The sequence below is a fragment of the Oncorhynchus keta genome, unplaced genomic scaffold (assembly GCF_023373465.1).
Source record: "Oncorhynchus keta strain PuntledgeMale-10-30-2019 unplaced genomic scaffold, Oket_V2 Un_contig_18162_pilon_pilon, whole genome shotgun sequence".
Lineage (NCBI taxonomy): Eukaryota > Metazoa > Chordata > Actinopteri > Salmoniformes > Salmonidae > Oncorhynchus > Oncorhynchus keta.
The window spans coordinates 21,381-49,345 of NW_026280770.1; the positions used below are offsets into that span (position 1 = coordinate 21,381).

Genomic DNA, 27,965 nt, shown 5'->3' on the forward strand with positions numbered 1-27,965 from the left:
TCATATCTCCCAAACAGCAGCTGGTTGCGACAGAGCAGATTTGACAACATACCGATATACGGGACCGAACCGAAACCGAACAGGATGGAGTGGCAACCAATGGAGATCAACCCGGAGGTAGAGAACCATCATAATACATGTGGTTTTGATACGTATATCATAAGGCTGAGACTTAAAATACGCAGCTGCTCGGTTCTAACGGTCTCACTGTCTAAATAATGTATATTTTCTCTTTGTCTGTCTGTGTTTCAGATGCTGAACAAGGTGTGTATTTAATATCATAATATCAATATGATGACAGCTGTGTGTATATGACGTTACAACCAGACAACAGGACATTATAACCAACAGGTGGGTTATTATGGACCTGGCTCGTTCTGGAGTTAGAAATACTAGTTAGGATCAGATTATCATTTTAACGGCAGCGCGACAGAGGTACACGAGATGAACCTGCCGTTAGAATAGAGCCTTTCCCTCGTAGACTACCGTCCGTCTCCCCGGTAGCATCTCTGCCACGCTGCGCCTGGTGCCCCACCCGGTGTCTAGGATACAGGGTGTGGTCTGATGGAAGGATGGAGAGAGAGAGCGACTAAAGACCAACTTGTCTCTGGCTCTGATTTGAAGTTCATCGCTATTCATTTGGGACAGACAGCCGTGCGGCCATAATGTTCTGATAAAGAAGTTAGATCAGCGGAGATATGCCTAACGTTAGTGATTATAATATTATTGATGTGAGGCCTGTTCTGCCGAGTCATCATGGACCTTTTAGTGTCCATTACCGTGTAGAGTTTCAATTCGGACTCAACAAACCATCTCCGAGTTCTACCCTCCCTACCTAACGGACATTTAACTGCTCTGTAAATCACATTTGATTGGTCACATACTCATTTTAGCAGTTATTGCGGGTGTAGGAACACAAGCATTTCGCTAACTCCAACATTGCCGTAATATCAAATTCACCCAGCTAAAAGTAAAATAATGGCATTAATAAATATAACAATATTAGGATGAGCAATGTCGGGTGACATTGATTTAATTACAGTAGACTAGAATACGGTATATACATATGAAATAAGCAAAGCATTATGTTATCATTATTAAAGTGACCAGTGATTCCGTTAATATAGGGCAGCAGCCTCTAAAGTGCAGGGTTGAGTAACAGGGTGGTAGCTGCTACTGATGGCTATTTACGTCTGATGGCCTTGCTAGAAGCTGTTTTTCAGTCTCTCGGTCCCAGCTTTGATGCAGCTGTACTGACCTCACCTTCTGGGTGGTAGTGGGGTGAACAGGCAGTGGCTCGGGTGGTTGTTGTCCTTGATGATCTTTATGGCCTTCCTGTGACATCGGGTGGTGTAGTTGTCCTGGAGGGCAGGTAGTTTGCCCCCGGTGATGAGTTGGGCAGACCGCGCCACCCTCTGGAGAGCCCTGCAGTTTCCGTACCAGGTGGTGATATAGCCCGACAGGATGCTCTCAATTGTGCATCTGTAAAATTGAGGGTTTTAGGGGGCCAAGCCAAATGTCTTCATCCTTCACCACACTGTCTGTGAGGGTGAACCATTTCATATTGTCAGTGATGTGTACGCAGAGCAACTTGATAGTTTAGGCCTACGTTCTACTGTGTATATACAGAGTATAGTGTTGTCATTGACTGGGTGAGTTCCAGATACAGTTTCTAGATGGTCTGGGTGTTCTAATCTAGCCTGTTGGTGTTGAGTTGTGTTCTGGGTGTTCTAATCTAGCCTGTTGGTGTTGAGCTGTATTCTGGTTGGTCTAATCTAGCCTGTTGGTGTTGAGCTGTATTCTGGTTGTTCTAATCTAGCCTGTTGGTGTTGAGCTGTGTTCTGGGTGTTCTAATCTAGCCTGTTGGTGTTGAGCTGTATTCTGGTTGGTCTAATCTAGCCTGTTGGTGTTGAGCTGTATTCTGGTTGTTCTAATCTAGCCTGTTGGTGTTGAGCTGTGTTCTCGTTGTTCTAATCTGACATGTTGGTGTTGAGCTGTGTTCTGGTTGGTCTAATCTAGCCTGTTGGTGTTCTGGGTGTTCTAATCTAGCCTGTTGGTGTTGAGCTGTGTTCTGGGTGTTCTAATCTAGCCTGTTGGTGTTGAGCTGTGTCCTGGTTTTTCTAGTCTAGCCTGTTGAGCTGTGTCCTGGTTTTTCTAGTCTAGCCTGTTGAGCTGTGTCCTGGTTTTTCTAGTCTAGCCTGTTGAGCTGTGTCCTGGTTTTCTAGTCTAGCCTGTTGAGCTGTGTCCTGGTTTTTCTAGTCTAGCCTGTTTGAGCTGTGTCCTGGTTTTTCTAGTCTAGCCTGTTTGAGCTGTGTCCTGGTTGTTCTAGTCTAGCCTGTTGATGTTGAGCTGTGTCCTGGTTTTTCTAGTCTAGCCTGTTGAGCTGTGTCCTGGTTCTAGTCTAGCCTGTTGAGCTGTGTCCTGGTTTTTCTAGTCTAGCCTGTTGAGCTGTGTCCTGGTTTTCTAGTCTAGCCTGTTGAGCTGTGTCCTGGTTTTTCTAGTCTAGCCTGTTTGAGCTGTGTCCTGGTTTTTCTAGTCTAGCCTGTTTGAGCTGTGTCCTGGTTGTTCTAGTCTAGCCTGTTGAGCTGTGTCCTGGTTGTTCTAATCTAGCCTATTGGTTCCTGTTAATGTCCTGTTTGACTGTTGCAGGTGCTCAGTGGGCTGGGGGTGTGTGGTAGCTGGGGCTTCGTGGATGTGTTGGGGCTGGAGGATGAGGGGGTGTCTTCAGTACCTTCTCCCAGCTGCGCCCTCATGCTGCTCTTCCCTCTGACACAACAGGTAACCAATGATCTAGCAGTATCTTTATTACGTTGGAAATATGTAGCGCAGTGATGTGGAGCAAACTCTGTTCTGGGGACCCCAAGGTGATGCACATTTAGTTTCTTTTTGCTCTAGTAGCTTGATTTGATGATTTGAATCTCCTGTGTAGTACTAGAGCAAAACCCAGAATGTGCAACCCCTGGGGTCCCAGGACACTAAACCTCAGCCCTGGGGTCCCAGGACACTAAACCTCGGCCCTGGGGTCCCAGGACACTAAACCTCGGCCCTGGGGTCCCAGGACACTAAACCTCGGCCCTGGGGTCCCAGGACACTAAACCTCGGCCCTGGGGTCCCAGGACACTAAACCTCGGCCCTGGGGTCCCAGGACACTAAACCTCGGCCCTGGGGTCCCAGGACACTAAACCTCGGCCCTGGGGTCCCAGGACACTAAACCTCGGCCCTGGGGTCCCAGGACACTAAACCTCGGCCCTGGGGTCCCAGGACTGTGTTTGAGAGACTCTGATGTAGCAGCATGATGATGATGATGATAACGCCGTGTGTTTCAGCACGAGTCGTTCCGGCAGCAGCAGGCTGGGAAGGTGTCGGGAGATACTGACCTCTACTTCCTGAAACAGACGGTGGTCAACTCCTGTGGCACCGTCGCTCTGCTGCACGCAGTCGCCAACAACCCCACCCACATAGAGTATGGTGAGTAGAAACGGGTCCTGCATGGAGCCAAGATGGAGGGGGGGTGTCGAATACCCATACTTGCGTTCGTAATAGTAGGCTGATTGGGAATGTGAAAATAGAATGTTTATAGTATGTGATATTTAGAACATGTAGTGATGTCATAGACAGGATGCTTTACAGCTAATAGAATTCACTTCCTCTTTAGGAAGAGACTGGTCTTCATCTAGTAGAATTCACTTCCTCTTTAGGAAGAGACTGGTCTTCATCTAGTAGAATTCACTTCCTCTTTAGGAAGAGACTGGTCTTCATCTAGTAGAATTCACTTCCTCTTTAGGAAGAGACTGGTCTTCATCTAGTAGAATTCACTTCCTCTTTAGGAAGAGACTGGTCTTCATCTAGTAGAATTCACTTCCTCTTTAGGAAGAGACTGGTCTTCATCTAGTAGAATTCACTTCCTCTTTAGGAAGAGACTGGTCTTCTTATCTAGTAGAATTCACTGAATATTGAGGAAGAGACTGGTCTTTTCATAATCAGTTGATGAGATCCGAGGACTGACTATCAACCAACACAATTGCTGATTAGATGAAGCCTTCTCAGTGTGGATGAGGGTAGGATGTTGACATGCTGCTTACTGAATATATTTATACCAAACACTACATTCTAAATAGTATGTAGTATGATTAGTATACATTATGTAGTTTTACAAAGTAGTAGGGAAAGACAGATTTCAGACACGGGCCACACTTCTCTTCTGTCTGGCAGCAGTGTGTAGAGTGTCCAGCAGTTGGCAGAGAAGAGGGAAGCCAGATTCAGACAGGACCAGGGTGTAGTTAGTAGTAGAGAAGCCAGATTCAGACAGGACCAGTGTGTAGTTAGTAGTAGGGAAGCCAGATTCAGACAGGACCAGTGTGTAGTTAGTAGTAGGGAAGCCAGATTCAGACAGGACCAGTGTGTGTTGTTAGTAGTAGGGAAGCCAGATTCAGACAGGACCAGTGTGTTGTTAGTAGTAGGGAAGCCAGATTCAGACAGGACCAGTGTGTTGTTAGTAGTAGGGAAGCCAGATTCAGACAGGACCAGTGTGTAGTTAGTAGTAGGGAAGCCAGATTCAGACAGGACCAGTGTGTTGTTAGTAGTAGGGAAGCCAGATTCAGACCAGGACCAGTGTGTTTTAGTAGTAGTAGGGAAGCCAGATTCAGACAGGTAGTAGGGAAGCCAGATTCAGACAGGACCAGTGTGTTAGTAGTAGGGAAGCCAGATTCAGACAGGACCGGTGTAGTTTTGTTAGTAGTAGGGAAGCTAGATTCAGACAGGACCAGTGTGTGTTGTTAGTAGTAGGGAAGCCAGATTCAGACAGGACCAGTTAGTAGTAGGGAAGCCAGATTCAGACAGGACCAGTGTTTTAGTTAGTAGTAGGGAAGCCAGATTCAGACAGGACCAGTGTTTTAGTTAGTAGGGAAGCCAGATTCAGACAGGACCAGTGTGTGTTTTAGTTAGTAGTAGGGAAGCCAGATTCAGACAGGACCAGTGTGTAGTTTTAGTTAGTAGTAGGGAAGCCAGATTCAGACAGGACCAGTGTGTTAGTAGTCTAGACCAGAGTAGTAGGACAGCCAGGTGTGTTAGTAGTAGGGAAGCCAGATTCAGACAGGACCAGTGTGTTGTTAGTAGTAGGGAAGCCAGATTCAGACAGGACCAGTGTGTTGTTAGTAGTAGGGAAGCCAGATTCAGACAGGACCAGTGTGTTGTTAGTAGTAGGGAAGCCAGATTCAGACAGGACCAGTGTGTTGTTAGTAGTAGGGAAGCCAGATTCAGACAGGACCGGTGTGTTAGTAGTAGGGAAGCCAGATTCAGACAGGACCGGTGTGTAACAGTGCTCTCTTTGTGCCAGATGGTGACTCTGCTCTGAAGAAGTTTCTAGATGAGACGGCTAACATGACCCCCGCCCAGCGAGCCACACACCTGGAGAACAACCAGGTAACACACACATTCACAGTGATCTACACACAGTAATACACTCATGCACACACACCTGGAGAACAACCAGGTAACCCACACATTCACAGTGATCGACACACACAGTAATACACATGCACACACACCTGGAGAACAACCAGGTAACCCACACATTCACAGTGATCGACACACACAGTAATACACATGCACACACACCTGGAGAACAACCAGGTAACCCACACATTCACAGTGATCGACACACACAGTAATACACATGCACACACACCTGGAGAACAACCAGGTAACCCACACATTCACAGTGATAGACAAACACCATGGCTATGTCCCAATTACCGCTCCTTCCTCCCAAAGTGAGTACTTGTTCTAAGGTGGCAACTCCCTCTAGCCAAAGCTTCCTCCACTAATCCTATGCGGCGGCAGGGTAGCCTAGTGGTTAGAGCGTTGGACTAGTAACCGGAAGGTTGCGAGTTCAAACCCCCGAGCTGACAAGGTACAAATCTGTCGTTCCGCCCCTTAACAGGCAGTTAACCCACTGTTCCCAGGCCGTCATTGAAAATAAGAATATGTTCTTAACTGACTTGCCTGGTTAAATAAAGATTAAAAAAAAAAAAATAATAATATCTGTAGTGAACCAGTCCATACTTCAGGAGAAGGTAGATATTATTGGGGGACTCCACTAATCCTATATCTGTAGTGAACCAGTCCATACTTCAGGAGAAGGTAGATATTATTGGGGGACTCCACTAATCCTATATCTGTAGTGAACCAGTCCATACTTCAGGAGACGGTAGATATTATTGGGGACTCCACTAATCCTATATCTGTAGTGAACCAGTCCATACTTCAGGAGACTGTAGATATTATTGGGGACTCCACTAATCCTATATCTGTAGTGAACCAGTCCATACTTCAGGAGACTGTAGATATTATTGGGGGACTCCACTAATTCTATATCTGTAGTGAACCAGTCCATACTTCAGGAGACTGTAGATATTATTGGGGGACTCCACTAATCCTATATCTGTAGTGAACCAGTCCATACTTCAGGAGACTGTAGATATTATTGGGGGACTCCACTAATCCTATATCTGTAGTGAACCAGTCCATACTTCAGGAGACGGTAGATATTATTGGGGGACTCCACTAATTCTATATCTGTAGTGAACCAGTCCATACTTCAGGAGACGGTAGATATTATTGGGGACTCCACTAATCCTATATCTGTAGTGAACCAGTCCATACTTCAGGAGACTGTAGATATTATTGGGGACTCCACTAATCCTATATCTGTAGTGAACCAGTCCATACTTCAGGAGAAGGTAGATATTATTGGGGGACTCCACTAATCCTATATCTGTAGTGAACCAGTCCATACTTCAGGAGACTGTAGATATTATTGGGGACTCCACTAATCCTATATCTGTAGTGAACCAGTCCATACTTCAGGAGACTGTAGATATTATTGGGGGACTCCACTAATCCTATATCTGTAGTGAACCAGTCCATACTTCAGGAGACTGTAGATATTATTGGGGGACTCCACTAATCCTATATCTGTAGTGAACCAGTCCATACTTCAGGAGACTGTAGATATTATTGGGGGACTCCACTAATCCTATATCTGTAGTGAACCAGTCCATACTTCAGGAGACTGTAGATATTATTGGGGGACTCCACTAATCCTATATCTGTAGTGAACCAGTCCATACTTCAGGAGACGGTAGATATTATTGGGGGACTCCACTAATCCTATATCTGTAGTGAACCAGTCCATACTTCAGGAGACTGTAGATATTATTGGGGGACTCCACTAATCCTATATCTGTAGTGAACCAGTCCATACTTCAGGAGAAGGTAGATATTATTGGGGGACTCCACTAATCCTATATCTGTAGTGAACCAGTCCATACTTCAGGAGACTGTAGATATTATTGGGGGACTCCACTAATCCTATATCTGTAGTGAACCAGTCCATACTTCAGGAGACTGTAGATATTATTGGGGGACTCCACTAATCCTATATCTGTAGTGAACCAGTCCATACTTCAGGAGAAGGTAGATATTATTGGGGGACTCCACTAATCCTATATCTGTAGTGAACCAGTCCATACTTCAGGAGACTGTAGATATTATTGGGGACTCCACTAATCCTATATCTGTAGTGAACGAGTCCATACTTCAGGAGACTGTAGATATTATTGGGGGACTCCACTAATCCTATATCTGTAGTGAACCAGTCCATACTTCAGGAGACTGTAGATATTATTGGGGGACTCCACTAATCCTATATCTGTAGTGAACCAGTCCATACTTCAGGAGACTGTAGATATTATTGGGGGACTCCACTAATCCTATATCTGTAGTGAACCAGTCCATACTTCAGGAGAAGGTAGATATTATTGGGGGACTCCACTAATCCTATATCTGTAGTGAACCAGTCCATACTTCAGGAGACTGTAGATATTATTGGGGGACTCCACTAATCCTATATCTGTAGTGAACCAGTCCATACTTCAGGAGACTGTAGATATTATTGGGGGACTCCACTAATCCTATATCTGTAGTGAACCAGTCCATACTTCAGGAGACTGTAGATATTATTGGGGGACTCCACTAATCCTATATCTGTAGTGAACCAGTCCATACTTCAGGAGACTGTAGATATTATTGGGGGACTCCACTAATCCTATATCTGTAGTGAACCAGTCCATACTTCAGGAGACTGTAGATATTATTGGGGGACTCCACTAATCCTATATCTGTAGTGAACGAGTCCATACTTCAGGAGAAGGTAGATATTATTGGGGGACTCCACTAATCCTATATCTGTAGTGAACCAGTCCATACTTCAGGAGACTGTAGATATTATTGGGGGACTCCACTAATCCTATATCTGTAGTGAACCAGTCCATACTTCAGGAGACTGTAGATATTATTGGGGACTCCACTAATCCTATATCTGTAGTGAACCAGTCCATACTTCAGGAGAAGGTAGATATTATTGGGGACTCCACTAATCCTATATCTGTAGTGAACCAGTCCATACTTCAGGAGACAGTAGATATTATTGGGGGACTCCACTAATCCTATATCTGTAGTGAACCAGTCCATACTTCAGGAGAAGGTAGATATTATTGGGGGACTCCACTAATCCTATATCTGCAGTGAACCAGTCCATACTTCAGGAGACGGTAGATATTATTGGGGGACTCCACTAATCCTATATCTGTAGTGAACCAGTCCATACTTCAGGAGACTGTAGATATTATTGGGGGACTCCACTAATCCTATATCTGTAGTGAACCAGTCCATACTTCAGGAGACTGTAGATATTATTGGGGGACTCCACTAATCCTATATCTGTAGTGAACCAGTCCATACTTCAGGAGACGGTAGATATTATTGGGGGACTCCACTAATCCTATATCTGTAGTGAACCAGTCCATACTTCAGGAGACGGTAGATATTATTGGGGGACTCCACTAATCCTATATCTGTAGTGAACCAGTCCATACTTCAGGAGAAGGTAGATATTATTGGGGGACTCCACTAATCCTATATCTGTAGTGAACCAGTCCATACTTCAGGAGAAGGTAGATATTATTGGGGGACTCCACTAATCCTATATCTGTAGTGAACCAGTCCATACTTCAGGAGACTGTAGATATTATTGGGGGACTCCACTAATCCTATATCTGTAGTGAACCAGTCCATACTTCAGGAGAAGGTAGATATTATTGGGGGACTCCACTAATCCTATATCTGTAGTGAACCAGTCCATACTTCAGGAGACTGTAGATATTATTGGGGGACTCCACTAATCCTATATCTGTAGTGAACCAGTCCATACTTCAGGAGACGGTAGATATTATTGGGGGACTCCACTAATCCTATATCTGTAGTGAACCAGTCCATACTTGAGACTGTAGATATTATTGGGGGACTCCACTAATCCTATATCTGTAGTGAACCAGTCCATAGAGACGGTAGATATTATTGGGGGACTCCACTAATCCTATATCTGTAGTGAACCAGTCCATACTTCAGGAGACGGTAGATATTATTGGGGGACTCCACTAATCCTATATCTGTAGTGAACCAGTCCATACTTCAGGAGAAGGTAGATATTATTGGGGGACTCCACTAATCCTATATCTGTAGTGAACCAGTCCATACTTCAGGAGAAGGTAGATATTATTGGGGGACTCCACTAATCCTATATCTGTAGTGAACCAGTCCATACTTCAGGAGACTGTAGATATTATTGGGGGACTCCACTAATCCTATATCTGTAGTGAACCAGTCCATACTTCAGGAGACTGTAGATATTATTGGGGGACTCCACTAATCCTATATCTGTAGTGAACCAGTCCATACTTCAGGAGAAGGTAGATATTATTGGGGACTCCACTAATCCTATATCTGTAGTGAACCAGTCCATACTTCAGGAGACTGTAGATATTATTGGGGACTCCACTAATCCTATATCTGTAGTGAACCAGTCCATACTTCAGGAGAAGGTAGATATTATTGGGGGACTCCACTAATCCTATATCTGTAGTGAACCAGTCCATACTTCAGGAGACTGTAGATATTATTGGGGGACTCCACTAATCCTATATCTGTAGTGAACCAGTCCATACTTCAGGAGACTGTAGATATTATTTGGGGACTCCACTAATCCTATATCTGTAGTGAACCAGTCCATACTTCAGGAGAAGGTAGATATTATTGGGGGACTCCACTAATCCTATATCTGTAGTGAACCAGTCCATACTTCAGGAGACTGTAGATATTATTGGGGGACTCCACTAATCCTATATCTGTAGTGACCGAGTCCATACTTCAGGAGAAGGTAGATATTATTGGGGGACTCCACTAATCCTATATCTGTAGTGAACCAGTCCATACTTCAGGAGAAGGTAGATATTATTGGGGGACTCCACTAATCCTATATCTGTAGTGAACCAGTCCATACTTCAGGAGACTGTAGATATTATTGGGGGACTCCACTAATCCTATATCTGTAGTGAACCAGTCCATACTTCAGGAGAAGGTAGATATTATTGGGGGACTCCACTAATCCTATATCTGTAGTGAACCAGTCCATACTTCAGGAGAAGGTAGATATTATTGGGGGACTCCACTAATCCTATATCTGTAGTGACCGAGTCCATACTTCAGGAGACTGTAGATATTATTGGGGGACTCCACTAATCCTATATCTGTAGTGAACCAGTCCATACTTCAGGAGACTGTAGATATTATTGGGGGACTCCACTAATCCTATATCTGTAGTGAACCAGTCCATACTTCAGGAGACTGTAGATATTATTGGGGACTCCACTAATCCTATATCTGTAGTGAACGAGTCCATACTTCAGGAGACTGTAGATATTATTGGGGGACTCCACTAATCCTATATCTGTAGTGAACCAGTCCATACTTCAGGAGACTGTAGCTATTATTGGGGGACTCCACTAATCCTATATCTGTAGTGAACCAGTCCATACTTCAGGAGACTGTAGATATTATTGGGGACTCCACTAATCCTATATCTGTAGTGAACCAGTCCATACTTCAGGAGACTGTAGATATTATTGGGGGACTCCACTAATCCTATATCTGTAGTGAACCAGTCCATACTTCAGGAGACTGTAGATATTATTGGGGGACTCCACTAATCCTATATCTGTAGTGAACCAGTCCATACTTCAGGAGACGGTAGATATTATTGGGGGACTCCACTAATCCTATATCTGTAGTGAACCAGTCCATACTTCAGGAGAAGGTAGATATTATTGGGGGACTCCACTAATCCTATATCTGTAGTGAACCAGTCCATACTTCAGGAGACTGTAGATATTATTGGGGGACTCCACTAATCCTATATCTGTAGTGAACGAGTCCATACTTCAGGAGAAGGTAGATATTATTGGGGGACTCCACTAATCCTATATCTGTAGTGAACCAGTCCATACTTCAGGAGAAGGTAGATATTATTGGGGGACTCCACTAATCCTATATCTGTAGTGAACCAGTCCATACTTCAGAGACTGAGATATTATTGGGGGACTCCACTAATCCTATATCTGTAGTGAACCAGTCCATACTTCAGGAGAAGGTAGATATTATTGGGGGACTCCACTAATCCTATATCTGTAGTGAACCAGTCCATACTTCAGGAGAAGGTAGATATTATTGGGGGACTCCACTAATCCTATATCTGTAGTGAACCAGTCCATACTTCAGGAGACTGTAGATATTATTGGGGGACTCCACTAATCCTATATCTGTAGTGAACCAGTCCATACTTCAGGAGACTGTAGATATTATTGGGGGACTCCACTAATCCTATATCTGTAGTGAACCAGTCCATACTTCAGGAGACTGTAGATATTATTGGGGGACTCCACTAATCCTATATCTGTAGTGAACCAGTCCATACTTCAGGAGATGGTAGATATTATTGGGGGACTCCACTAATCCTATATCTGTAGTGAACCAGTCCATACTTCAGGAGACTGTAGATATTATTGGGGGACTCCACTAATCCTATATCTGTAGTGAACCAGTCCATACTTCAGGAGACTGTAGATATTATTGGGGGACTCCACTAATCCTATATCTGTAGTGAACCAGTCCATACTTCAGGAGAAGGTAGATATTATTGGGGGACTCCACTAATCCTATATCTGTAGTGAACCAGTCCATACTTCAGGAGACTGTAGATATTATTGGGGGACTCCACTAATCCTATATCTGTAGTGAACCAGTCCATACTTCAGGAGAAGGTAGATATTATTGGGGGACTCCACTAATCCTATATCTGTAGTGAACCAGTCCATACTTCAGGAGACTGTAGATATTATTGGGGGACTCCACTAATCCTATATCTGTAGTGAACCAGTCCATACTTCAGGAGAAGGTAGATATTATTGGGGGACTCCACTAATCCTATATCTGTAGTGAACCAGTCCATACTTCAGGAGACTGTAGATATTATTGGGGGACTCCACTAATCCTATATCTGTAGTGAACCAGTCCATACTTCAGGAGACAGTAGATATTATTGGGGGACTCCACTAATCCTATATCTGTAGTGAACCAGTCCATACTTCAGGAGACTGTAGATATTATTGGGGACTCCACTAATCCTATATCTGTAGTGAACCAGTCCATACTTCAGGAGACTGTAGATATTATTGGGGGACTCCACTAATCCTATATCTGTAGTGAACCAGTCCATACTTCAGGAGACTGTAGATATTATTGGGGGACTCCACTAATCCTATATCTGTAGTGAACCAGTCCATACTTCAGGAGACAGTAGATATTATTGGGGGACTCCACTAATCCTATATCTGTAGTGAACCAGTCCATACTTCAGGAGACAGTAGATATTATTGGGGACTCCACTAATCCTATATCTGTAGTGAACCAGTCCATACTTCAGGAGACTGTAGATATTATTGGGGGACTCCACTAATCCTATATCTGTAGTGAACCAGTCCATACTTCAGGAGACTGTAGATATTATTGGGGACTCCACTAATCCTATATCTGTAGTGAACCAGTCCATACTTCAGGAGACTGTAGATATTATTGGGGACTCCACTAATCCTATATCTGTAGTGAACCAGTCCATACTTCAGGAGAAGGTAGATATTATTGGGGACTCCACTAATCCTATATCTGTAGTGAACCAGTCCATACTTCAGGAGACTGTAGATATTATTGGGGGACTCCACTAATCCTATATCTGTAGTGAACCAGTCCATACTTCAGGAGAAGGTAGATATTATTGGGGACTCCACTAATCCTATATCTGTAGTGAACCAGTCCATACTTGAGACTGTAGATATTATTGGGGGACTCCACTAATCCTATCTGTAGTGAACCAGTCCATACTTCAGGAGACTGTAGATATTATTGGGGGACTCCACTAATCCTATATCTGTAGTGAACCAGTCCATACTTCAGGAGACTGTAGATATTATTGGGGGACTCCACTAATCCTATATCTGCAGTGAACAGTCCATACTTCAGGAGACAGTAGTAGACTCCACTAATCCTATATCTGTAGTGAACCAGTCCATACTTCAGGAGACTGTAGATATTATTGGGGACTCCACTAATCCTATATCTGTAGTGAACCAGTCCATACTTCAGGAGAAGGTAGATATTATTGGGGGACTCCACTAATCCTATATCTGTAGTGAACCAGTCCATACTTCAGGAGACTGTAGATATTATTGGGGGACAACACTAATCCTATATCTGTAGTGAACCAGTCCATACTTCAGGAGAAGGTAGATATTATTGGGGGACTCCACTAATCCTATATCTGTAGTGAACCAGTCCATACTTCAGGAGACTGTAGATATTATTGGGGACTCCACTAATCCTATATCTGTAGTGAACCAGTCCATACTTCAGGAGACTGTAGATATTATTGGGGGACTCCACTAATCCTATATCTGTAGTGAACCAGTCCATACTTCAGGAGACTGTAGATATTATTGGGGGACTCCACTAATCCTATATCTGTAGTGAACCAGTCCATACTTCAGGAGACTGTAGATATTATTGGGGGACTCCACTAATCCTATATCTGTAGTGAACCAGTCCATACTTCAGGAGACGGTAGATATTATTGGGGGACTCCACTAATCCTATATCTGTAGTGAACCAGTCCATACTTCAGGAGACGGTAGATATTATTGGGGGACTCCACTAATCCTATATCTGTAGTGAACCAGTCCATACTTCAGGAGACAGTAGATATTATTGGGGGACTCCACTAATCCTATATCTGTAGTGAACCAGTCCATACTTCAGGAGACTGTAGATATTATTGGGGGACTCCACTAATCCTATATCTGTAGTGAACCAGTCCATACTTCAGGAGACTGTAGATATTATTGGGGACTCCACTAATCCTATATCTGTAGTGAACCAGTCCATACTTCAGGAGACTGTAGATATTATTGGGGGACTCCACTAATCCTATATCTGTAGTGAACCAGTCCATACTTCAGGAGACTGTAGATATTATTGGGGACTCCACTAATCCTATATCTGTAGTGAACCAGTCCATACTTCAGGAGACTGTAGATATTATTGGGGGACTCCACTAATCCTATATCTGTAGTGAACCAGTCCATACTTCAGGAGAGGTAGATATTATTGGGGGACTCCACTAATCCTATATCTGTAGTGAACCAGTCCATACTTCAGGAGACTGTAGATATTATTGGGGGACTCCACTAATCCTATATCTGTAGTGAACCAGTCCATACTTCAGGAGACTGTAGATATTATTGGGGGACCACTAATCCTATATCTGTAGTGAACGAGTCCATACTTCAGGAGACAGTAGATATTATTGGGGGACTCCACTAATCCTATATCTGTAGTGAACCAGTCCATACTTCAGGAGACTGTAGATATTATTGGGGGACTCCACTAATCCTATATCTGTAGTGAACCAGTCCATACTTCAGGAGACTGTAGATATTATTGGGGGACTCCACTAATCCTATATCTGTAGTGAACCAGTCCATACTTCAGGAGACAGTAGATATTATTGGGGGACTCCACTAATCCTATATCTGTAGTGAACCAGTCCATACTTCAGGAGACTGTAGATATTATTGGGGGACTCCACTAATCCTATATCTGTAGTGAACCAGTCCATACTTCAGGAGACAGTAGATATTATTGGGGACTCCACTAATCCTATATCTGTAGTGAACCAGTCCATACTTCAGGAGACTGTAGATATTATTGGGGACTCCACTAATCCTATATCTGTAGTGAACCAGTCCATACTTCAGGAGACTGTAGATATTATTGGGGACTCCACTAATCCTATATCTGTAGTGAACCAGTCCATACTTCAGGAGACTGTAGATATTATTGGGGGACTCCACTAATCCTATATCTGTAGTGAACCAGTCCATACTTCAGGAGACTGTAGATATTATTGGGGACTCCACTAATCCTATATCTGTAGTGAACCAGTCCATACTTCAGGAGACGGTAGATATTATTGGGGGACTCCACTAATCCTATATCTGTAGTGAACCAGTCCATACTTCAGGAGACTGTAGATATTATTGGGGGACTCCACTAATCCTATATCTGTAGTGAACCAGTCCATACTTCAGGAGACGGTAGATATTATTGGGGGACTCCACTAATCCTATATCTGTAGTGACCGAGTCCATACTTCAGGAGACTGTAGATATTATTGGGGGACTCCACTAATCCTATATCTGTAGTGAACCAGTCCATACTTCAGGAGAAGGTAGATATTATTGGGGGACTCCACTAATCCTATATCTGTAGTGAACCAGTCCATACTTCAGGAGAAGGTAGATATTATTGGGGACTCCACTAATCCTATATCTGTAGTGAACCAGTCCATACTTCAGGAGACTGTAGATATTATTGGGGGACTCCACTAATCCTATATCTGTAGTGAACCAGTCCATACTTCAGGAGACTGTAGATATTATTGGGGGACTCCACTAATCCTATATCTGTAGTGAACCAGTCCATACTTCAGGAGACTGTAGATATTATTGGGGGACTCCACTAATCCTATATCTGTAGTGACCGAGTCCATACTTCAGGAGACTGTAGATATTATTGGGGGACTCCACTAATCCTATATCTGTAGTGAACCAGTCCATACTTCAGGAGACTGTAGATATTATTGGGGGACTCCACTAATCCTATATCTGTAGTGACCGAGTCCATACTTCAGGAGACTGTAGATATTATTGGGGGACTCCACTAATCCTATATCTGTAGTGAACCAGTCCATACTTCAGGAGACTGTAGATATTATTGGGGGACTCCACTAATCCTATATCTGTAGTGAACCAGTCCATACTTCAGGAGACTGTAGATATTATTGGGGGACTCCACTAATCCTATATCTGTAGTGAACGAGTCCATACTTCAGGAGACTGTAGATATTATTGGGGACTCCACTAATCCTATATCTGTAGTGAACCAGTCCATACTTCAGGAGACTGTAGATATTATTGGGGGACTCCACTAATCCTATATCTGTAGTGAACCAGTCCATACTTCAGGAGACTGTAGATATTATTGGGGGACTCCACTAATCCTATATCTGTAGTGAACCAGTCCATACTTCAGGAGACTGTAGATATTATTGGGGGACTCCACTAATCCTATATCTGTAGTGAACCAGTCCATACTTCAGGAGACTGTAGATATTATTGGGGGGGGACTCCACTAATCCTATATCTGTAGTGAACCAGTCCATACTTCAGGAGACTGTAGATATTATTGGGGGACTCCACTAATCCTATATCTGTAGTGAACCAGTCCATACTTCAGGAGACTGTAGATATTATTGGGGGACTCCACTAATCCTATATCTGTAGTGAACCAGTCCATACTTCAGGAGACAGTAGATATTATTGGGGGACTCCACTAATCCTATATCTGTAGTGAACCAGTCCATACTTCAGGAGACAGTAGATATTATTGGGGACTCCACTAATCCTATATCTGTAGTGAACCAGTCCATACTTCAGGAGAAGGTAGATATTATTGGGGGACTAATCCTATATCTGTAGTGAACCAGTCCATACTTCAGGAGACAGTAGATATTATTGGGGACTCCACTAATCCTATATCTGTAGTGAACCAGTCCATACTTCAGGAGACTGTAGATATTATTGGGGGACTCCACTAATCCTATATCTGTAGTGAACCAGTCCATACTTCAGGAGACGGTAGATATTATTGGGGGACTCCACTAATCCTATATCTGTAGTGAACCAGTCCATACTTCAGGAGAAGGTAGATATTATTGGGGGACTCCACTAATCCTATATCTGTAGTGAACCAGTCCATACTTCAGGAGACTGTAGATATTATTGGGGGACTCCACTAATCCTATATCTGTAGTGAACCAGTCCATACTTCAGGAGAAGGTAGATATTATTGGGGGACTCCACTAATCCTATATCTGTAGTGAACCAGTCCATACTTCAGGAGACGGTAGATATTATTGGGGGACTCCACTAATCCTATATCTGTAGTGAACCAGTCCATACTTCAGGAGACTGTAGATATTATTGGGGGACTCCACTAATCCTATATCTGTAGTGAACCAGTCCATACTTCAGGAGACGGTAGATATTATTGGGGGACACCTCACATCTGGCCTCGTGAACCAGGCTTCCTTAACTGGAAACCTGGGAAGATCCATGTCAGAAATCCGCTAGAGAGGTTGGAACCCGGTCTAAATCAAGTCACGCCTCACAACAAACCAATCAAATGCCTTGCTTGGGAGGAGCTCCGAAGGTGTTCACCAGGTTAGTGCCGTAGGAGTTACCGTGACAACTAACATGTCAACAGAACAGACACTGTGACTAAACATTTAGAATATTCACAGCTACCATGATGACTAACATGTCAACAGAACAGACACTGTGATGACTAACATGTCAACAGAACAGACACTGTGACTAAACATTTAGAATATTCACAGCTACCGTGACGACTAACATGTCAACAGAACAGACACTGTGACTAAACATTTAGAATATTCACAGCTACCATGATGACTAACATGTCAACAGAACAGACACTGTGACGACTAACATGTCAACAGAACAGACACTGTGATGACTAACATGTCAACAGAACAGACACTGTGATGACTAATATGTCAACAGAACAGACACTGTGACGACTAACATGTCAACAGAACAGACACTGTGACGACTAACATGTCAACAGAACAGACACTGTGATGACTAACATGTCAACAGAACAGACACTGTGATGAAACATGTCAACAGAACAGACACTGTGACGACTAACATGTCAACAGAACAGACACTGACGACTAACATGTCAACAGAACAGACACTGACGACTAACATGTCAACAGAACAGACACTGTGATGACTAACATGTCAACAGAACAGACACTGTGACTAAACATTTAGATGATATTCACAGCTACCGTGACGACTAACATGTCAACAGAACAGACACTGTGATGACTAACATGTCAACAGAACAGACACTGTGATGACTAACATGTCAACAGAACAGACACTGTGATGACTAACATGTCAACAGAACAGACACTGTGACTAAACATTTAGAATATTCACAGCTACCATGACGACTAACATGTCAACAGAACAGACACTGTGACTAAACATTTAGAATATTCACAGCTACTGTGATGACTAACATGTCAACAGAACAGACACTGTGATGACTAACATGTCAACAGAACAGACACTGTGATGACTAACATGTCAACAGAACAGACACTGTGATGACTAACATGTCAACAGAACAGACACTGTGATGACTAACATGTCAACAGAACAGACACTGTGATGACTAACATGTCAACAGAACAGACACTGTGATGACTAACATGTCAACAGAACAGACACTGTGATGACTAACATGTCAACAGAACAGACACTGTGATGACTAACATGTCAACAGAACAGACACTGTGACTAAACATTTAGAATATTCACAGCTACCATGACGACTAACATGTCAACAGAACAGACACTGTGATGACTAACATGTCAACAGAACAGACACTGTGATGACTAACATGTCAACAGAACAGACACTGTGACTAAACATTTAGAATATTCACAGCTACTGTGACGACTAACATGTCAACAGAACAGACACTGACGACTAACATGTCAACAGAACAGACACTGTGATGACTAACATGTCAACAGAACAGACACTGTGATGACTAACATGTCAACAGAACAGACACTGTGATGACTAACATGTCAACAGAACAGACACTGTGACGACTAACATGTCAACAGAACAGACACTGTGATGACTAACATGTCAACAGAACAGACACTGTGATGACTAACATGTCAACAGAACAGACACTGTGACTAAACATTTAGAATATTCACAGCTACTGTGACGACTAACATGTCAACAGAACAGACACTGTGATGACTAACATGTCAACAGAACAGACACTGTGACTAAACATTTAGAATATTCACAGCTACTGTGATGACTAACATGTCAACAGAACAGACACTGTGATGACTAACATGTCAACAGAACAGACACTGTGATGACTAACATGTCAACAGAACAGACACTGTGATGACTAACATGTCAACAGAACAGACACTGTGACTAAACATTTAGAATATTCAAATCAAATCAAATCAAATCAAATCAAATTTATTTATATAGCCCAGTACATCACTGATATCTCAAACATGTCAGAAACAGAACAGCAAACACAGGTGTGCACGGTGGCTAAAAACTCCCTAGAAAGGAAACCTAGGACTAGAACCGGGCTATGGGGTCACAGTCCTCTTCTGGCTGTGACGGGTAGAGATTCAACAGAACAGACATGTTCAAATGTGATGACTAACATGTCAACAGAACAGACACTGTGACTAAACATTTAGAATATTCACAGCTACTGGTGATGACTAACATGTCAACAGAACAGACACTGTGAGAAACATTTTAGAATATGTTCAGACTTTGGCTGTGCCGGGGTGGAGATTATAACAGAACGTGGCCAAGATGTTCAAATGTTCATAAATGACCCAGACATGGTTGAAACATAGTAAGGCAGAACATGAAATTCACAGCTACTGTGATGACTAACATGTCAACAGAACAGACACTGTGACTAAACATTTAGAATATTCACAGCTACTGTGATGACTAACATGTCAACAGAACAGACACTGTGACGACTAACATGTCAACAGAACAGACACTGTGATGACTAACATGTCAACAGAACAGACACTGTGATGACTAACATGTCAACAGAACAGACACTGTGATGACTAACATGTCAACAGAACAGACACTGTGATGACTAACATGTCAACAGAACAGACACTGTGACTAAACATTTAGAATATTCACAGCTACTGTGACGACTAACATGTCAACAGAACAGACACTGTGACTAAACATTTAGAATATTCACAGCTACCGTGATGACTAACATGTCAACAGAACAGACACTGTGACTAAACATTTAGAATATTCACAGCTACCGTGATGACTAACATGTCAACAGAACAGACACTGTGACTAAACATTTAGAATATTCACAGCTACCGTGATGACTAACATGTCAACAGAACAGACACTGTGATGACTAACATGTCAACAGAACAGACACTGTGATGACTAACATGTCAACAGAACAGACACTGTGATGACTAACATGTCAACAGAACAGACACTGTGATGACTAACATGTCAACAGAACAGACACTGTGACTAAACATTTAGAATATTCACAGCTACTGTGATGACTAACATGTCAACAGAACAGACACTGTGATGACTAACATGTCAACAGAACAGACACTGTGATGACTAACATGTCAACAGAACAGACACTGTGATGACTAACATGTCAACAGAACAGACACTGACGACTAACATGTCAACAGAACAGACACTGTGACTAACATGTCAACAGAACAGACACTGTGATGACTAACATGTCAACAGAACAGACACTGTGATGACTAACATGTCAACAGAACAGACACTGTGATGACTAACATGTCAACAGAACAACACTGTGACTAAACATTTAGAATATTCACAGCTACCATGACGACTAACATGTCAACAGAACAGACACTGTGACTAAACATTTGAATATTCACAGCTACTGTGACGACTAACATGTCAACAGAACAGACACTGTGATGACTAACATGTCAACAGAACAGACTAAACATTTAGAATATTCACAGACTGTGATGACTAACATGTCAACAGAACAGACACCATGATGACTAACATGTCAACAGAACAGACACTGTGATGACTAACATGTCAACAGAACAGACACTGTGACGACTAACATGTCAACAGAACAGACACTGTGATGACTAACATGTCAACAGAACAGACACTGTGACGACTAACATGTCAACAGAACAGACACTGTGATGACTAACATGTCAACAGAACAGACACTGTGACTAAACATTTGAATATTCACAGCTAACCGTGTCAACAGACTAACATGTCAACAGAACAGACACTGTGTCAACAGAACAGACACTGTGACGACTAACATGTCAACAGAACAGACACTGTGACGACTAACATGTCAGAACAGACACTGTGACGACTAAGAACAGACACTGTGACGACTAACATGTCAACAGAACAGACACTGTGATGACTAACATGTCAACAGAACAGACACTGTGATGACTAACATGTCAACAGAACAGACACTGTGATGACTAACATGTCAACAGAACAGACACTGTGATGACTAACATGTCAACAGAACAGACACTGTGATGACTAACATGTCAACAGAACAGACACTGTGATGACTAACATGTCAACAGAACAGACACTGTGACGACTAACATAACATGTCAACAGAACAGACACTGTGACTAAACATTTAGAATATTCACAGCTACCATGATGACTAACATGTCAACAGAACAGACACTGTGACTAAACATTTAGAATATTCACAGCTACCATGATGACTAACATGTCAACAGAAGAGACACTGTGATGACTAACATGTCAACAGAACAGACACTGTGACTAAACATTTAGAATATTCACAGCTACCGTGACGACTAACATGTCAACAGAACAGACACTGTGACTAAACATTTAGAATATTCACAGCTACCATGATGACTAACATGTCAACAGAACAGACACTGTGACGACTAACATGTCAACAGAACAGACACTGTGACTAAACATTTCAACAGAACAGACACTGTGATGACTAACATGTCAACAGAACAGACACTGTGATGACTAACATGTCAACAGAACAGACACTGTGATGACTAACATGTCAACAGAACAGACACAGATTTTTTCACATCATTTCTGTTATTTCAAGATGAGCTGCAGCAAGAAGGAGAAATGGTTTACAATGCAACAGGTTTTGGTGTTTCTGGAGTGATTGTCTGAAGGCTAACACGAGGGACAGGAAGTAGCTAGACACACGAGGGACAGGAAGTAGCTAGACACACGAGGGACGGGAAGTAGCTAGACACACGAGGACAGGAAGTAGCTAGACACACGAGGGACGGGAAGTAGCTAGACACACGAGGGACGGGAAGTAGCTAGACACACGAGGGACGGGAAGTAGCTAGACACACGAGGGACAGGAAGTAGCTAGACACACGAGGGACAGGAAGTAGCTAGACACACGAGGGACAGGAAGTAGCTAGACACACGAGGGACAGGAAGTAGCTAGACTGATGTTCGCTGAGCAGGTTACCCTACACATAACCCATGGTGGGCCTGTAGTGTAGGTAGACCCTACACATATAACCCATGGTGGGTTGCTGAATCCTAGCTGACAAGGTAAAAATCTGTCGTTCTGCCCCTGAACAAGGCAGTTAACCTACTGTTCCCCAGTAGGCCGTCATTGTAAATAAGAATTTGTTCTTTAACAGACCTGTCTAGTCAAATATAAATAAAACTGTGGGACCTTATCGACAGGTGTGGGCCTTTCCTACTCCTGCCAAATTAATAGAGTTTACCACAGGTGGACTCCAAGCTGTAGAAACATTTTTAAGGATGATCAATGGAACCCATATACACCTGAGCTCCACTTCTAGTCTGATAGCAAAGGGTCTGAATATTGGTATAAATAAGGTTATTATATCATTTTAGAAATTAGCAAACATTTCTAAACTGCTTTTTGCTTTGTCAATATCGGCCATTGTGTGTAGATTAATGACGGGGAAAAACCCCATTTTTAATCCGTTTTAGAATAATGTAACAAAGTGCGGAAAGTCTAGGGGTCTGAATTCTTTCCAAATGCACTATGTTTAATGTAAATACCTGTCTCCATATATTTGTTTAAATGTGTATATTGTTGTCTCTTGCAGGCCATCAGAAAGGCTCATGATGAAGTGGCAGCACAGGGCCAGTGCAGGGTGAGAACACAATGCAACATAAGGACCTCTTCAGATGTTACTTATGTAGAATTTCATATTTTATTCTCTCCCTCCCTCGTTCTCTCCCTCTCTTTCAGGTGGAGGCAGATAACGTGAACTTCCATTTCATCACCTTTGTCAATGTGAAAGGACAGCTTTATGAGCTGGGTGAGTGTGTGGCTCCGAGTCCCCGGTGTTCCGCCCCTTGTCCCCGGTGTTCCGCCCCCTGTCCCCTGTTCCGCCCCTGTCCCCGGTGTTCCGCCCCTGTCCCCGGTGTTCCGCCCCCTGTCCCCGGTGTTCCGCCCCTTGTCCCCGTGTCCGCCCGGTGTTCCGCCCCTTGTCCCCGGTGTTCCGCCCCTTGTCCCCGGTGTTCCGTCCCCTCCCCGGTGTTCCGCCCCTTGTCCCCGGTGTTCCGCCCCTTGTCCCCGGTGTTCCGTCCCCGGTGCCGCCCCTTGTCCCCGGTGTTCCGCCCCTTGTCCCCCCGCCCCTTGTCCCCGGTGTTCCGCCCCTTGTCCCCGGTGTTCCGCCCCTTGTCCCCGGTGTTCCGCCCCTTGTCCCCGGTGTTCCGCCCCTTGTCCCCGGTGTTCCGCCCCTTGTCCCCTTGTGTTCCGCCCCTTGTCCCCGGTGTTCCGCCCCTTGTCCCCTTGTGTCAGGTGTGTATTTACACACTTTCTCTGTCTCTCTCTGTGATTCTGTTGTGTAGATGGTAGGATGGAGGGACCGGTGAACCATGGAACCACCAAGGATGACTCCTTCATCAAGGTACGTTCCTCTTCCGTTCATCTAATCCCAGCCGACGTGTCAAACCTTCGGTTCATCTGATCCCGGTTCAAACCTTCGGTTCATGATCCCGGCCGACGTGTCAAACCTTCGGTTCATCTGATCGCCCGGCCGACGTGTCAAACCTTCGGTTCATCTAATCCCGGCCGACGTGTCAAACCTTCGGTTCATCTAATCCCGTCCGACATGTCAAACCTTCGGTTCATCTAATCCCGGCCGACGTGTCAAACTGTAAAGTCAGATTTTATTCCCTATGAAGAATCACCCTACAGAGCAGCACTGTGTTTTTCCTCACAAAAGTAGCGCCTCCCCGGCAGCCGGAACGCACCGCGTCGTTCCCCCCGGCAGCCGGATGCGCCGCGGCGTGCCCTTCTATTGCTAGCTGATGCGGCGTGCATGCCTTCTATTGCTAGCTGATGTGGGAGTGCATGCCTTCTATTGCTAGCTGATGTGGGCGCGCATGCCTTCTATTGCTAGCTGATGTGGAGTGCATGCCTTCTATTGCTAGCTGATGTGGGCGTGCATACCTTCTATTGCTTGCTGATGTGGGCAGTGCATACCTTTGATTGGTTCCTAGCTGATCTGGGCGTGCATCTATAAACTAGCTGACAGTGGGCGTGCATTTTCATTGATAAGCTAATGTATAATATCATTGCTAAATGTTCAAACAATAAATACCAAACAACAATGGAACCTTAAAGACTCCTCCTTCAGAAATGCTGTTTTGATGCATGCCTTCTAACTAGTGATTGGGCGTGCATACCTTCTATTGTTAAACAGCTGCAATGTGCTTTTTGCTAGCTGATGTGGGCCAAAACATGACTTCCTATTGCTAGCTGATGTGGGAGTGCATACCTTCTATTGCTAGCTGGTGTGGGCGTGCATGCCTTCTATTGCTAGCTGGTGTGGGCGTGCATGCCTTCTATTGCTAGCTGGTGTGGGCGTGCATGCCTTCTATTGCTAGCTGGTGTGGGAGTGCATGCCTTCTATTGCTAGCTGTGTGGGAGTGCATACCTTCTATTGCTAGCTGGTGTGGGCGTGCATGCCTTCTATTGCTAGCTGGTGTGGGCGTGCATGCCTTCTATTGCTAGCTGGTGTGGGCGTGCATGCCTTCTATTGCTAGCTGGTGTGGAATAATGTTGCTAGCTTGTGGGCGTGCATGCCTTCTATTTGCCAGGGCATATTTAATTATTAATGTTGACTTTACATAGACTGGGCAAGTATTAGAATATTTGCTAGGGCATATTTAATTATTTCTGACTATACTCAGATCTGGGAAGCTTAAGGGCTAGCTAGCTTGCTGTGTTTAGCCATACTGGAGATGTGAGAAGCTAAAGGGCTAGCTAGCAGGCCTGTAGCGCTATGCAGGTGAAGCTTGTAGAAAGAGTCAGGAATATGTAGTGTGGAGAGGATGTGTTCATTAGGATAACGTATCCTGAGATGTCATAATATAATGATGATGCCTGGCTAACGTCTAAACAACGCAGAATGGAGTGTATATATACATTCTACATCTGTCAGGCGTCTTGCCATTGAGCTCACTGCGTCCTCCCAGTGTATCCTCTTTAACCAGAGGGTTGTGCTAGCTGGGCTGTTCGTCTAGCGTTTCGCTACACCCTCAATAACATCTGCTAAATATTTGATTAATTTATCAGAGGCTCCAGAGCCACGGTTAGTGCTTAATCTCTCTCCTCTCTCCCCAGGATGCAGCCAGGGTGTGTCGGGGTTTTGTGGAGAGAGCAGAGGGAGAGGTCCGCTTCTCTGCTGTGGCCCTCTGTCATACCTAGAGACCCTGGGGAGGGGCACGCACACATACATACACACAGGTGAACACACACACACCTGGTATGTACTGGAAACATAGTTTGCACTCTCTCCACACACACACACACATGCGTAGATGGTAGTTTGCACAAGCCTGGTGTCACGATGATGTCACTACTGCTGTACTTTCTGTCTGCTGTACGGTTTTATTTATTTAAGTCAGATCACCACTGAGAAAGTAGTGCACTTACATGGGGGAGTAGGGAGACGTTTGATCTGCAGCCAATCAGGTGTTCCTGTTTTTCTGCTGTCTGACTCCTCAGCTCTGTTTCTAACCGTTGTTACTGTGTTGGGATGACGTTGTTACTGTGTTGGGATGACGTTGTTACTGTGTTGGGATGACGTTGTTACTGTGTTGGGATGACGTTGTTACTGTGTTGGGATGACGTTGTTACTGTGTTGGGATGACGTTGTTACTGTGTTGGGATGACGTTGTTACTGTGTTGGGATGACGTTGTTACTGTGTTGGGATGACGTTGTTACTGTGTTGGGATGACGTTGTTACTGTGTTGGGATGACGTTGTTACTGTGTTGGGATGACGTTGTTACTGTGTTGGGATGACGTTGTTACTGTGTTGGGATGACGTTGTTACTGTGTTGGGATGACGTTGTTACTGTGTTGGGATGACGTTGTTACTGTGTTGGGATGACGTTGTTACTGTGTTGGGATGACACTGCAACAATGTTGGCTGTGCTTTGCCTTTCTGTGTCTTCCTGTGCTGCTGACTGCCAATAAACAACCAAACTACACACTTCTCCTCTGTGTGATGTAAAGTCATTCACTTCTGTCATTACTTTACTTGAGTAGCTTTTCAGAGTAAACTGAAGTAGCTTCTACTTTAGGAGGGTATTTCAGTTCTCTTTCCATCCTGATATTTTCAAACGTTAAAGTAGTATCTGTACTTTAATATGTTTATATTTGACTTCTTTCACTTCACTACATTCCCCCAAAATACGTACATTTTCCTGACAGACAAAAGTGCTCATTACATTTTGAATGCTTAGCAGGACAGACAAAGTGTCCAATTCACTTTCTTGTGAACATCTCTGGTAATCCCTACTGCCTCTGATCTGGAGGACTCACTAAACAGAGAACATCCCTGGTCATCCCTACTGCCTCTGATCTGGAGGACTCACTAAACAGAACATCTCTGGTCATCCCTACTGCCTCTGATCTGGAGGACTCACTGAACAGAGAACATCCCTGGTCATCCCTACTGCCTCTGATCTGGAGGACTCACTAAACAGAGAACATCCCTGGTCATCCCTACTGCCTCTGGATCTGGAGGACTCTGGTCTGGAACTCAGAGAACATCCCTGGTCATCCCTACTGCCTCTGATCTGGAGGACTCACTAAACAGAGAACATCCCTGGTCATCCCTACTGCCTCTGATCTGGAGGACTCACTGAACAGAGAACATCCCTGGTCATCCCTACTGCCTCTGATCTGGAGGACTCACTAAACAGAGAACATCCCTGGTCATCCCTACTGCCTCTGATCTGGAGGACTCACTGAACAGAGAACATCCCTGGTCATCCCTACTGCCTCTGATCTGGAGGACTCACTAAACAGAGAACATCCCTGGTCATCCCTACTGCCTCTGATCTGGAGGACTCACTAAACAGAGAACATCCCTGGTCATCCCTACTGTCTCTGTCTGGAGGACTCACTAAACAGACATTATCCCCTGATCTGGGGGGCCAGTTATCCCCTAGTGAGGAGGGGGCAGTTATTCCCTGGTAGGGGGTGAGTTTCCCCAAACACCCATCGATCATATTACTACTTACATCAAATTCTCCACATTTTTCTCTCAAAACAGGTGGGTTGTTTATGGTAAAGCTTTTGTACTTGTATATTGAGAATTTATAGCCCCAGTGGAATATATCTACAACTTCTTCAAAATGTCAAATGTGATCAATTTACCACAACTGTTTTGTTGA

General features: G+C 43.9%; 1 protein-coding gene and 1 long non-coding RNA gene across 2 annotated transcripts; both read left to right on the forward strand.

The window, feature by feature from the left end:
- Positions 1–26,779, forward strand: LOC127920033 (ubiquitin carboxyl-terminal hydrolase isozyme L1-like). The gene is made up of 9 exons (XM_052503855.1): positions 1–117; positions 253–264; positions 2,650–2,778; positions 3,327–3,468; positions 5,336–5,421; positions 23,373–23,420; positions 23,519–23,588; positions 24,124–24,182; positions 25,904–26,779. The coding sequence occupies exons 1-9, from the start codon at positions 85–87 to the stop codon at positions 25,985–25,987; spliced, it is 663 nt and encodes a 220-aa protein (XP_052359815.1). The 5' UTR covers positions 1–84; the 3' UTR covers positions 25,988–26,779.
- On the forward strand, positions 9,421–10,731 carry LOC127920034 (uncharacterized). Its single transcript, XR_008104878.1, has 3 exons — positions 9,421–9,809; positions 10,143–10,209; positions 10,545–10,731. It is a non-coding gene; the product is annotated as an uncharacterized LOC127920034 (long non-coding RNA).
- Positions 26,780–27,965: the final 1,186 nt, after the last annotated feature.

Bases quoted from the DNA above. Each gene is read 5' to 3' on its own strand.
- LOC127920033 (XM_052503855.1), top strand. From the start codon at position 85: ATGGAGTGGCAACCAATGGAGATCAACCCGGAG. The intron at 23,589-24,123 runs GTGAGTGTGTGG...TCTGTTGTGTAG, and splicing joins AGGACAGCTTTATGAGCTGG to ATGGTAGGATGGAGGGACCG. The intron at 24,183-25,903 runs GTACGTTCCTCT...CTCTCTCCCCAG, and splicing joins AGGATGACTCCTTCATCAAG to GATGCAGCCAGGGTGTGTCG.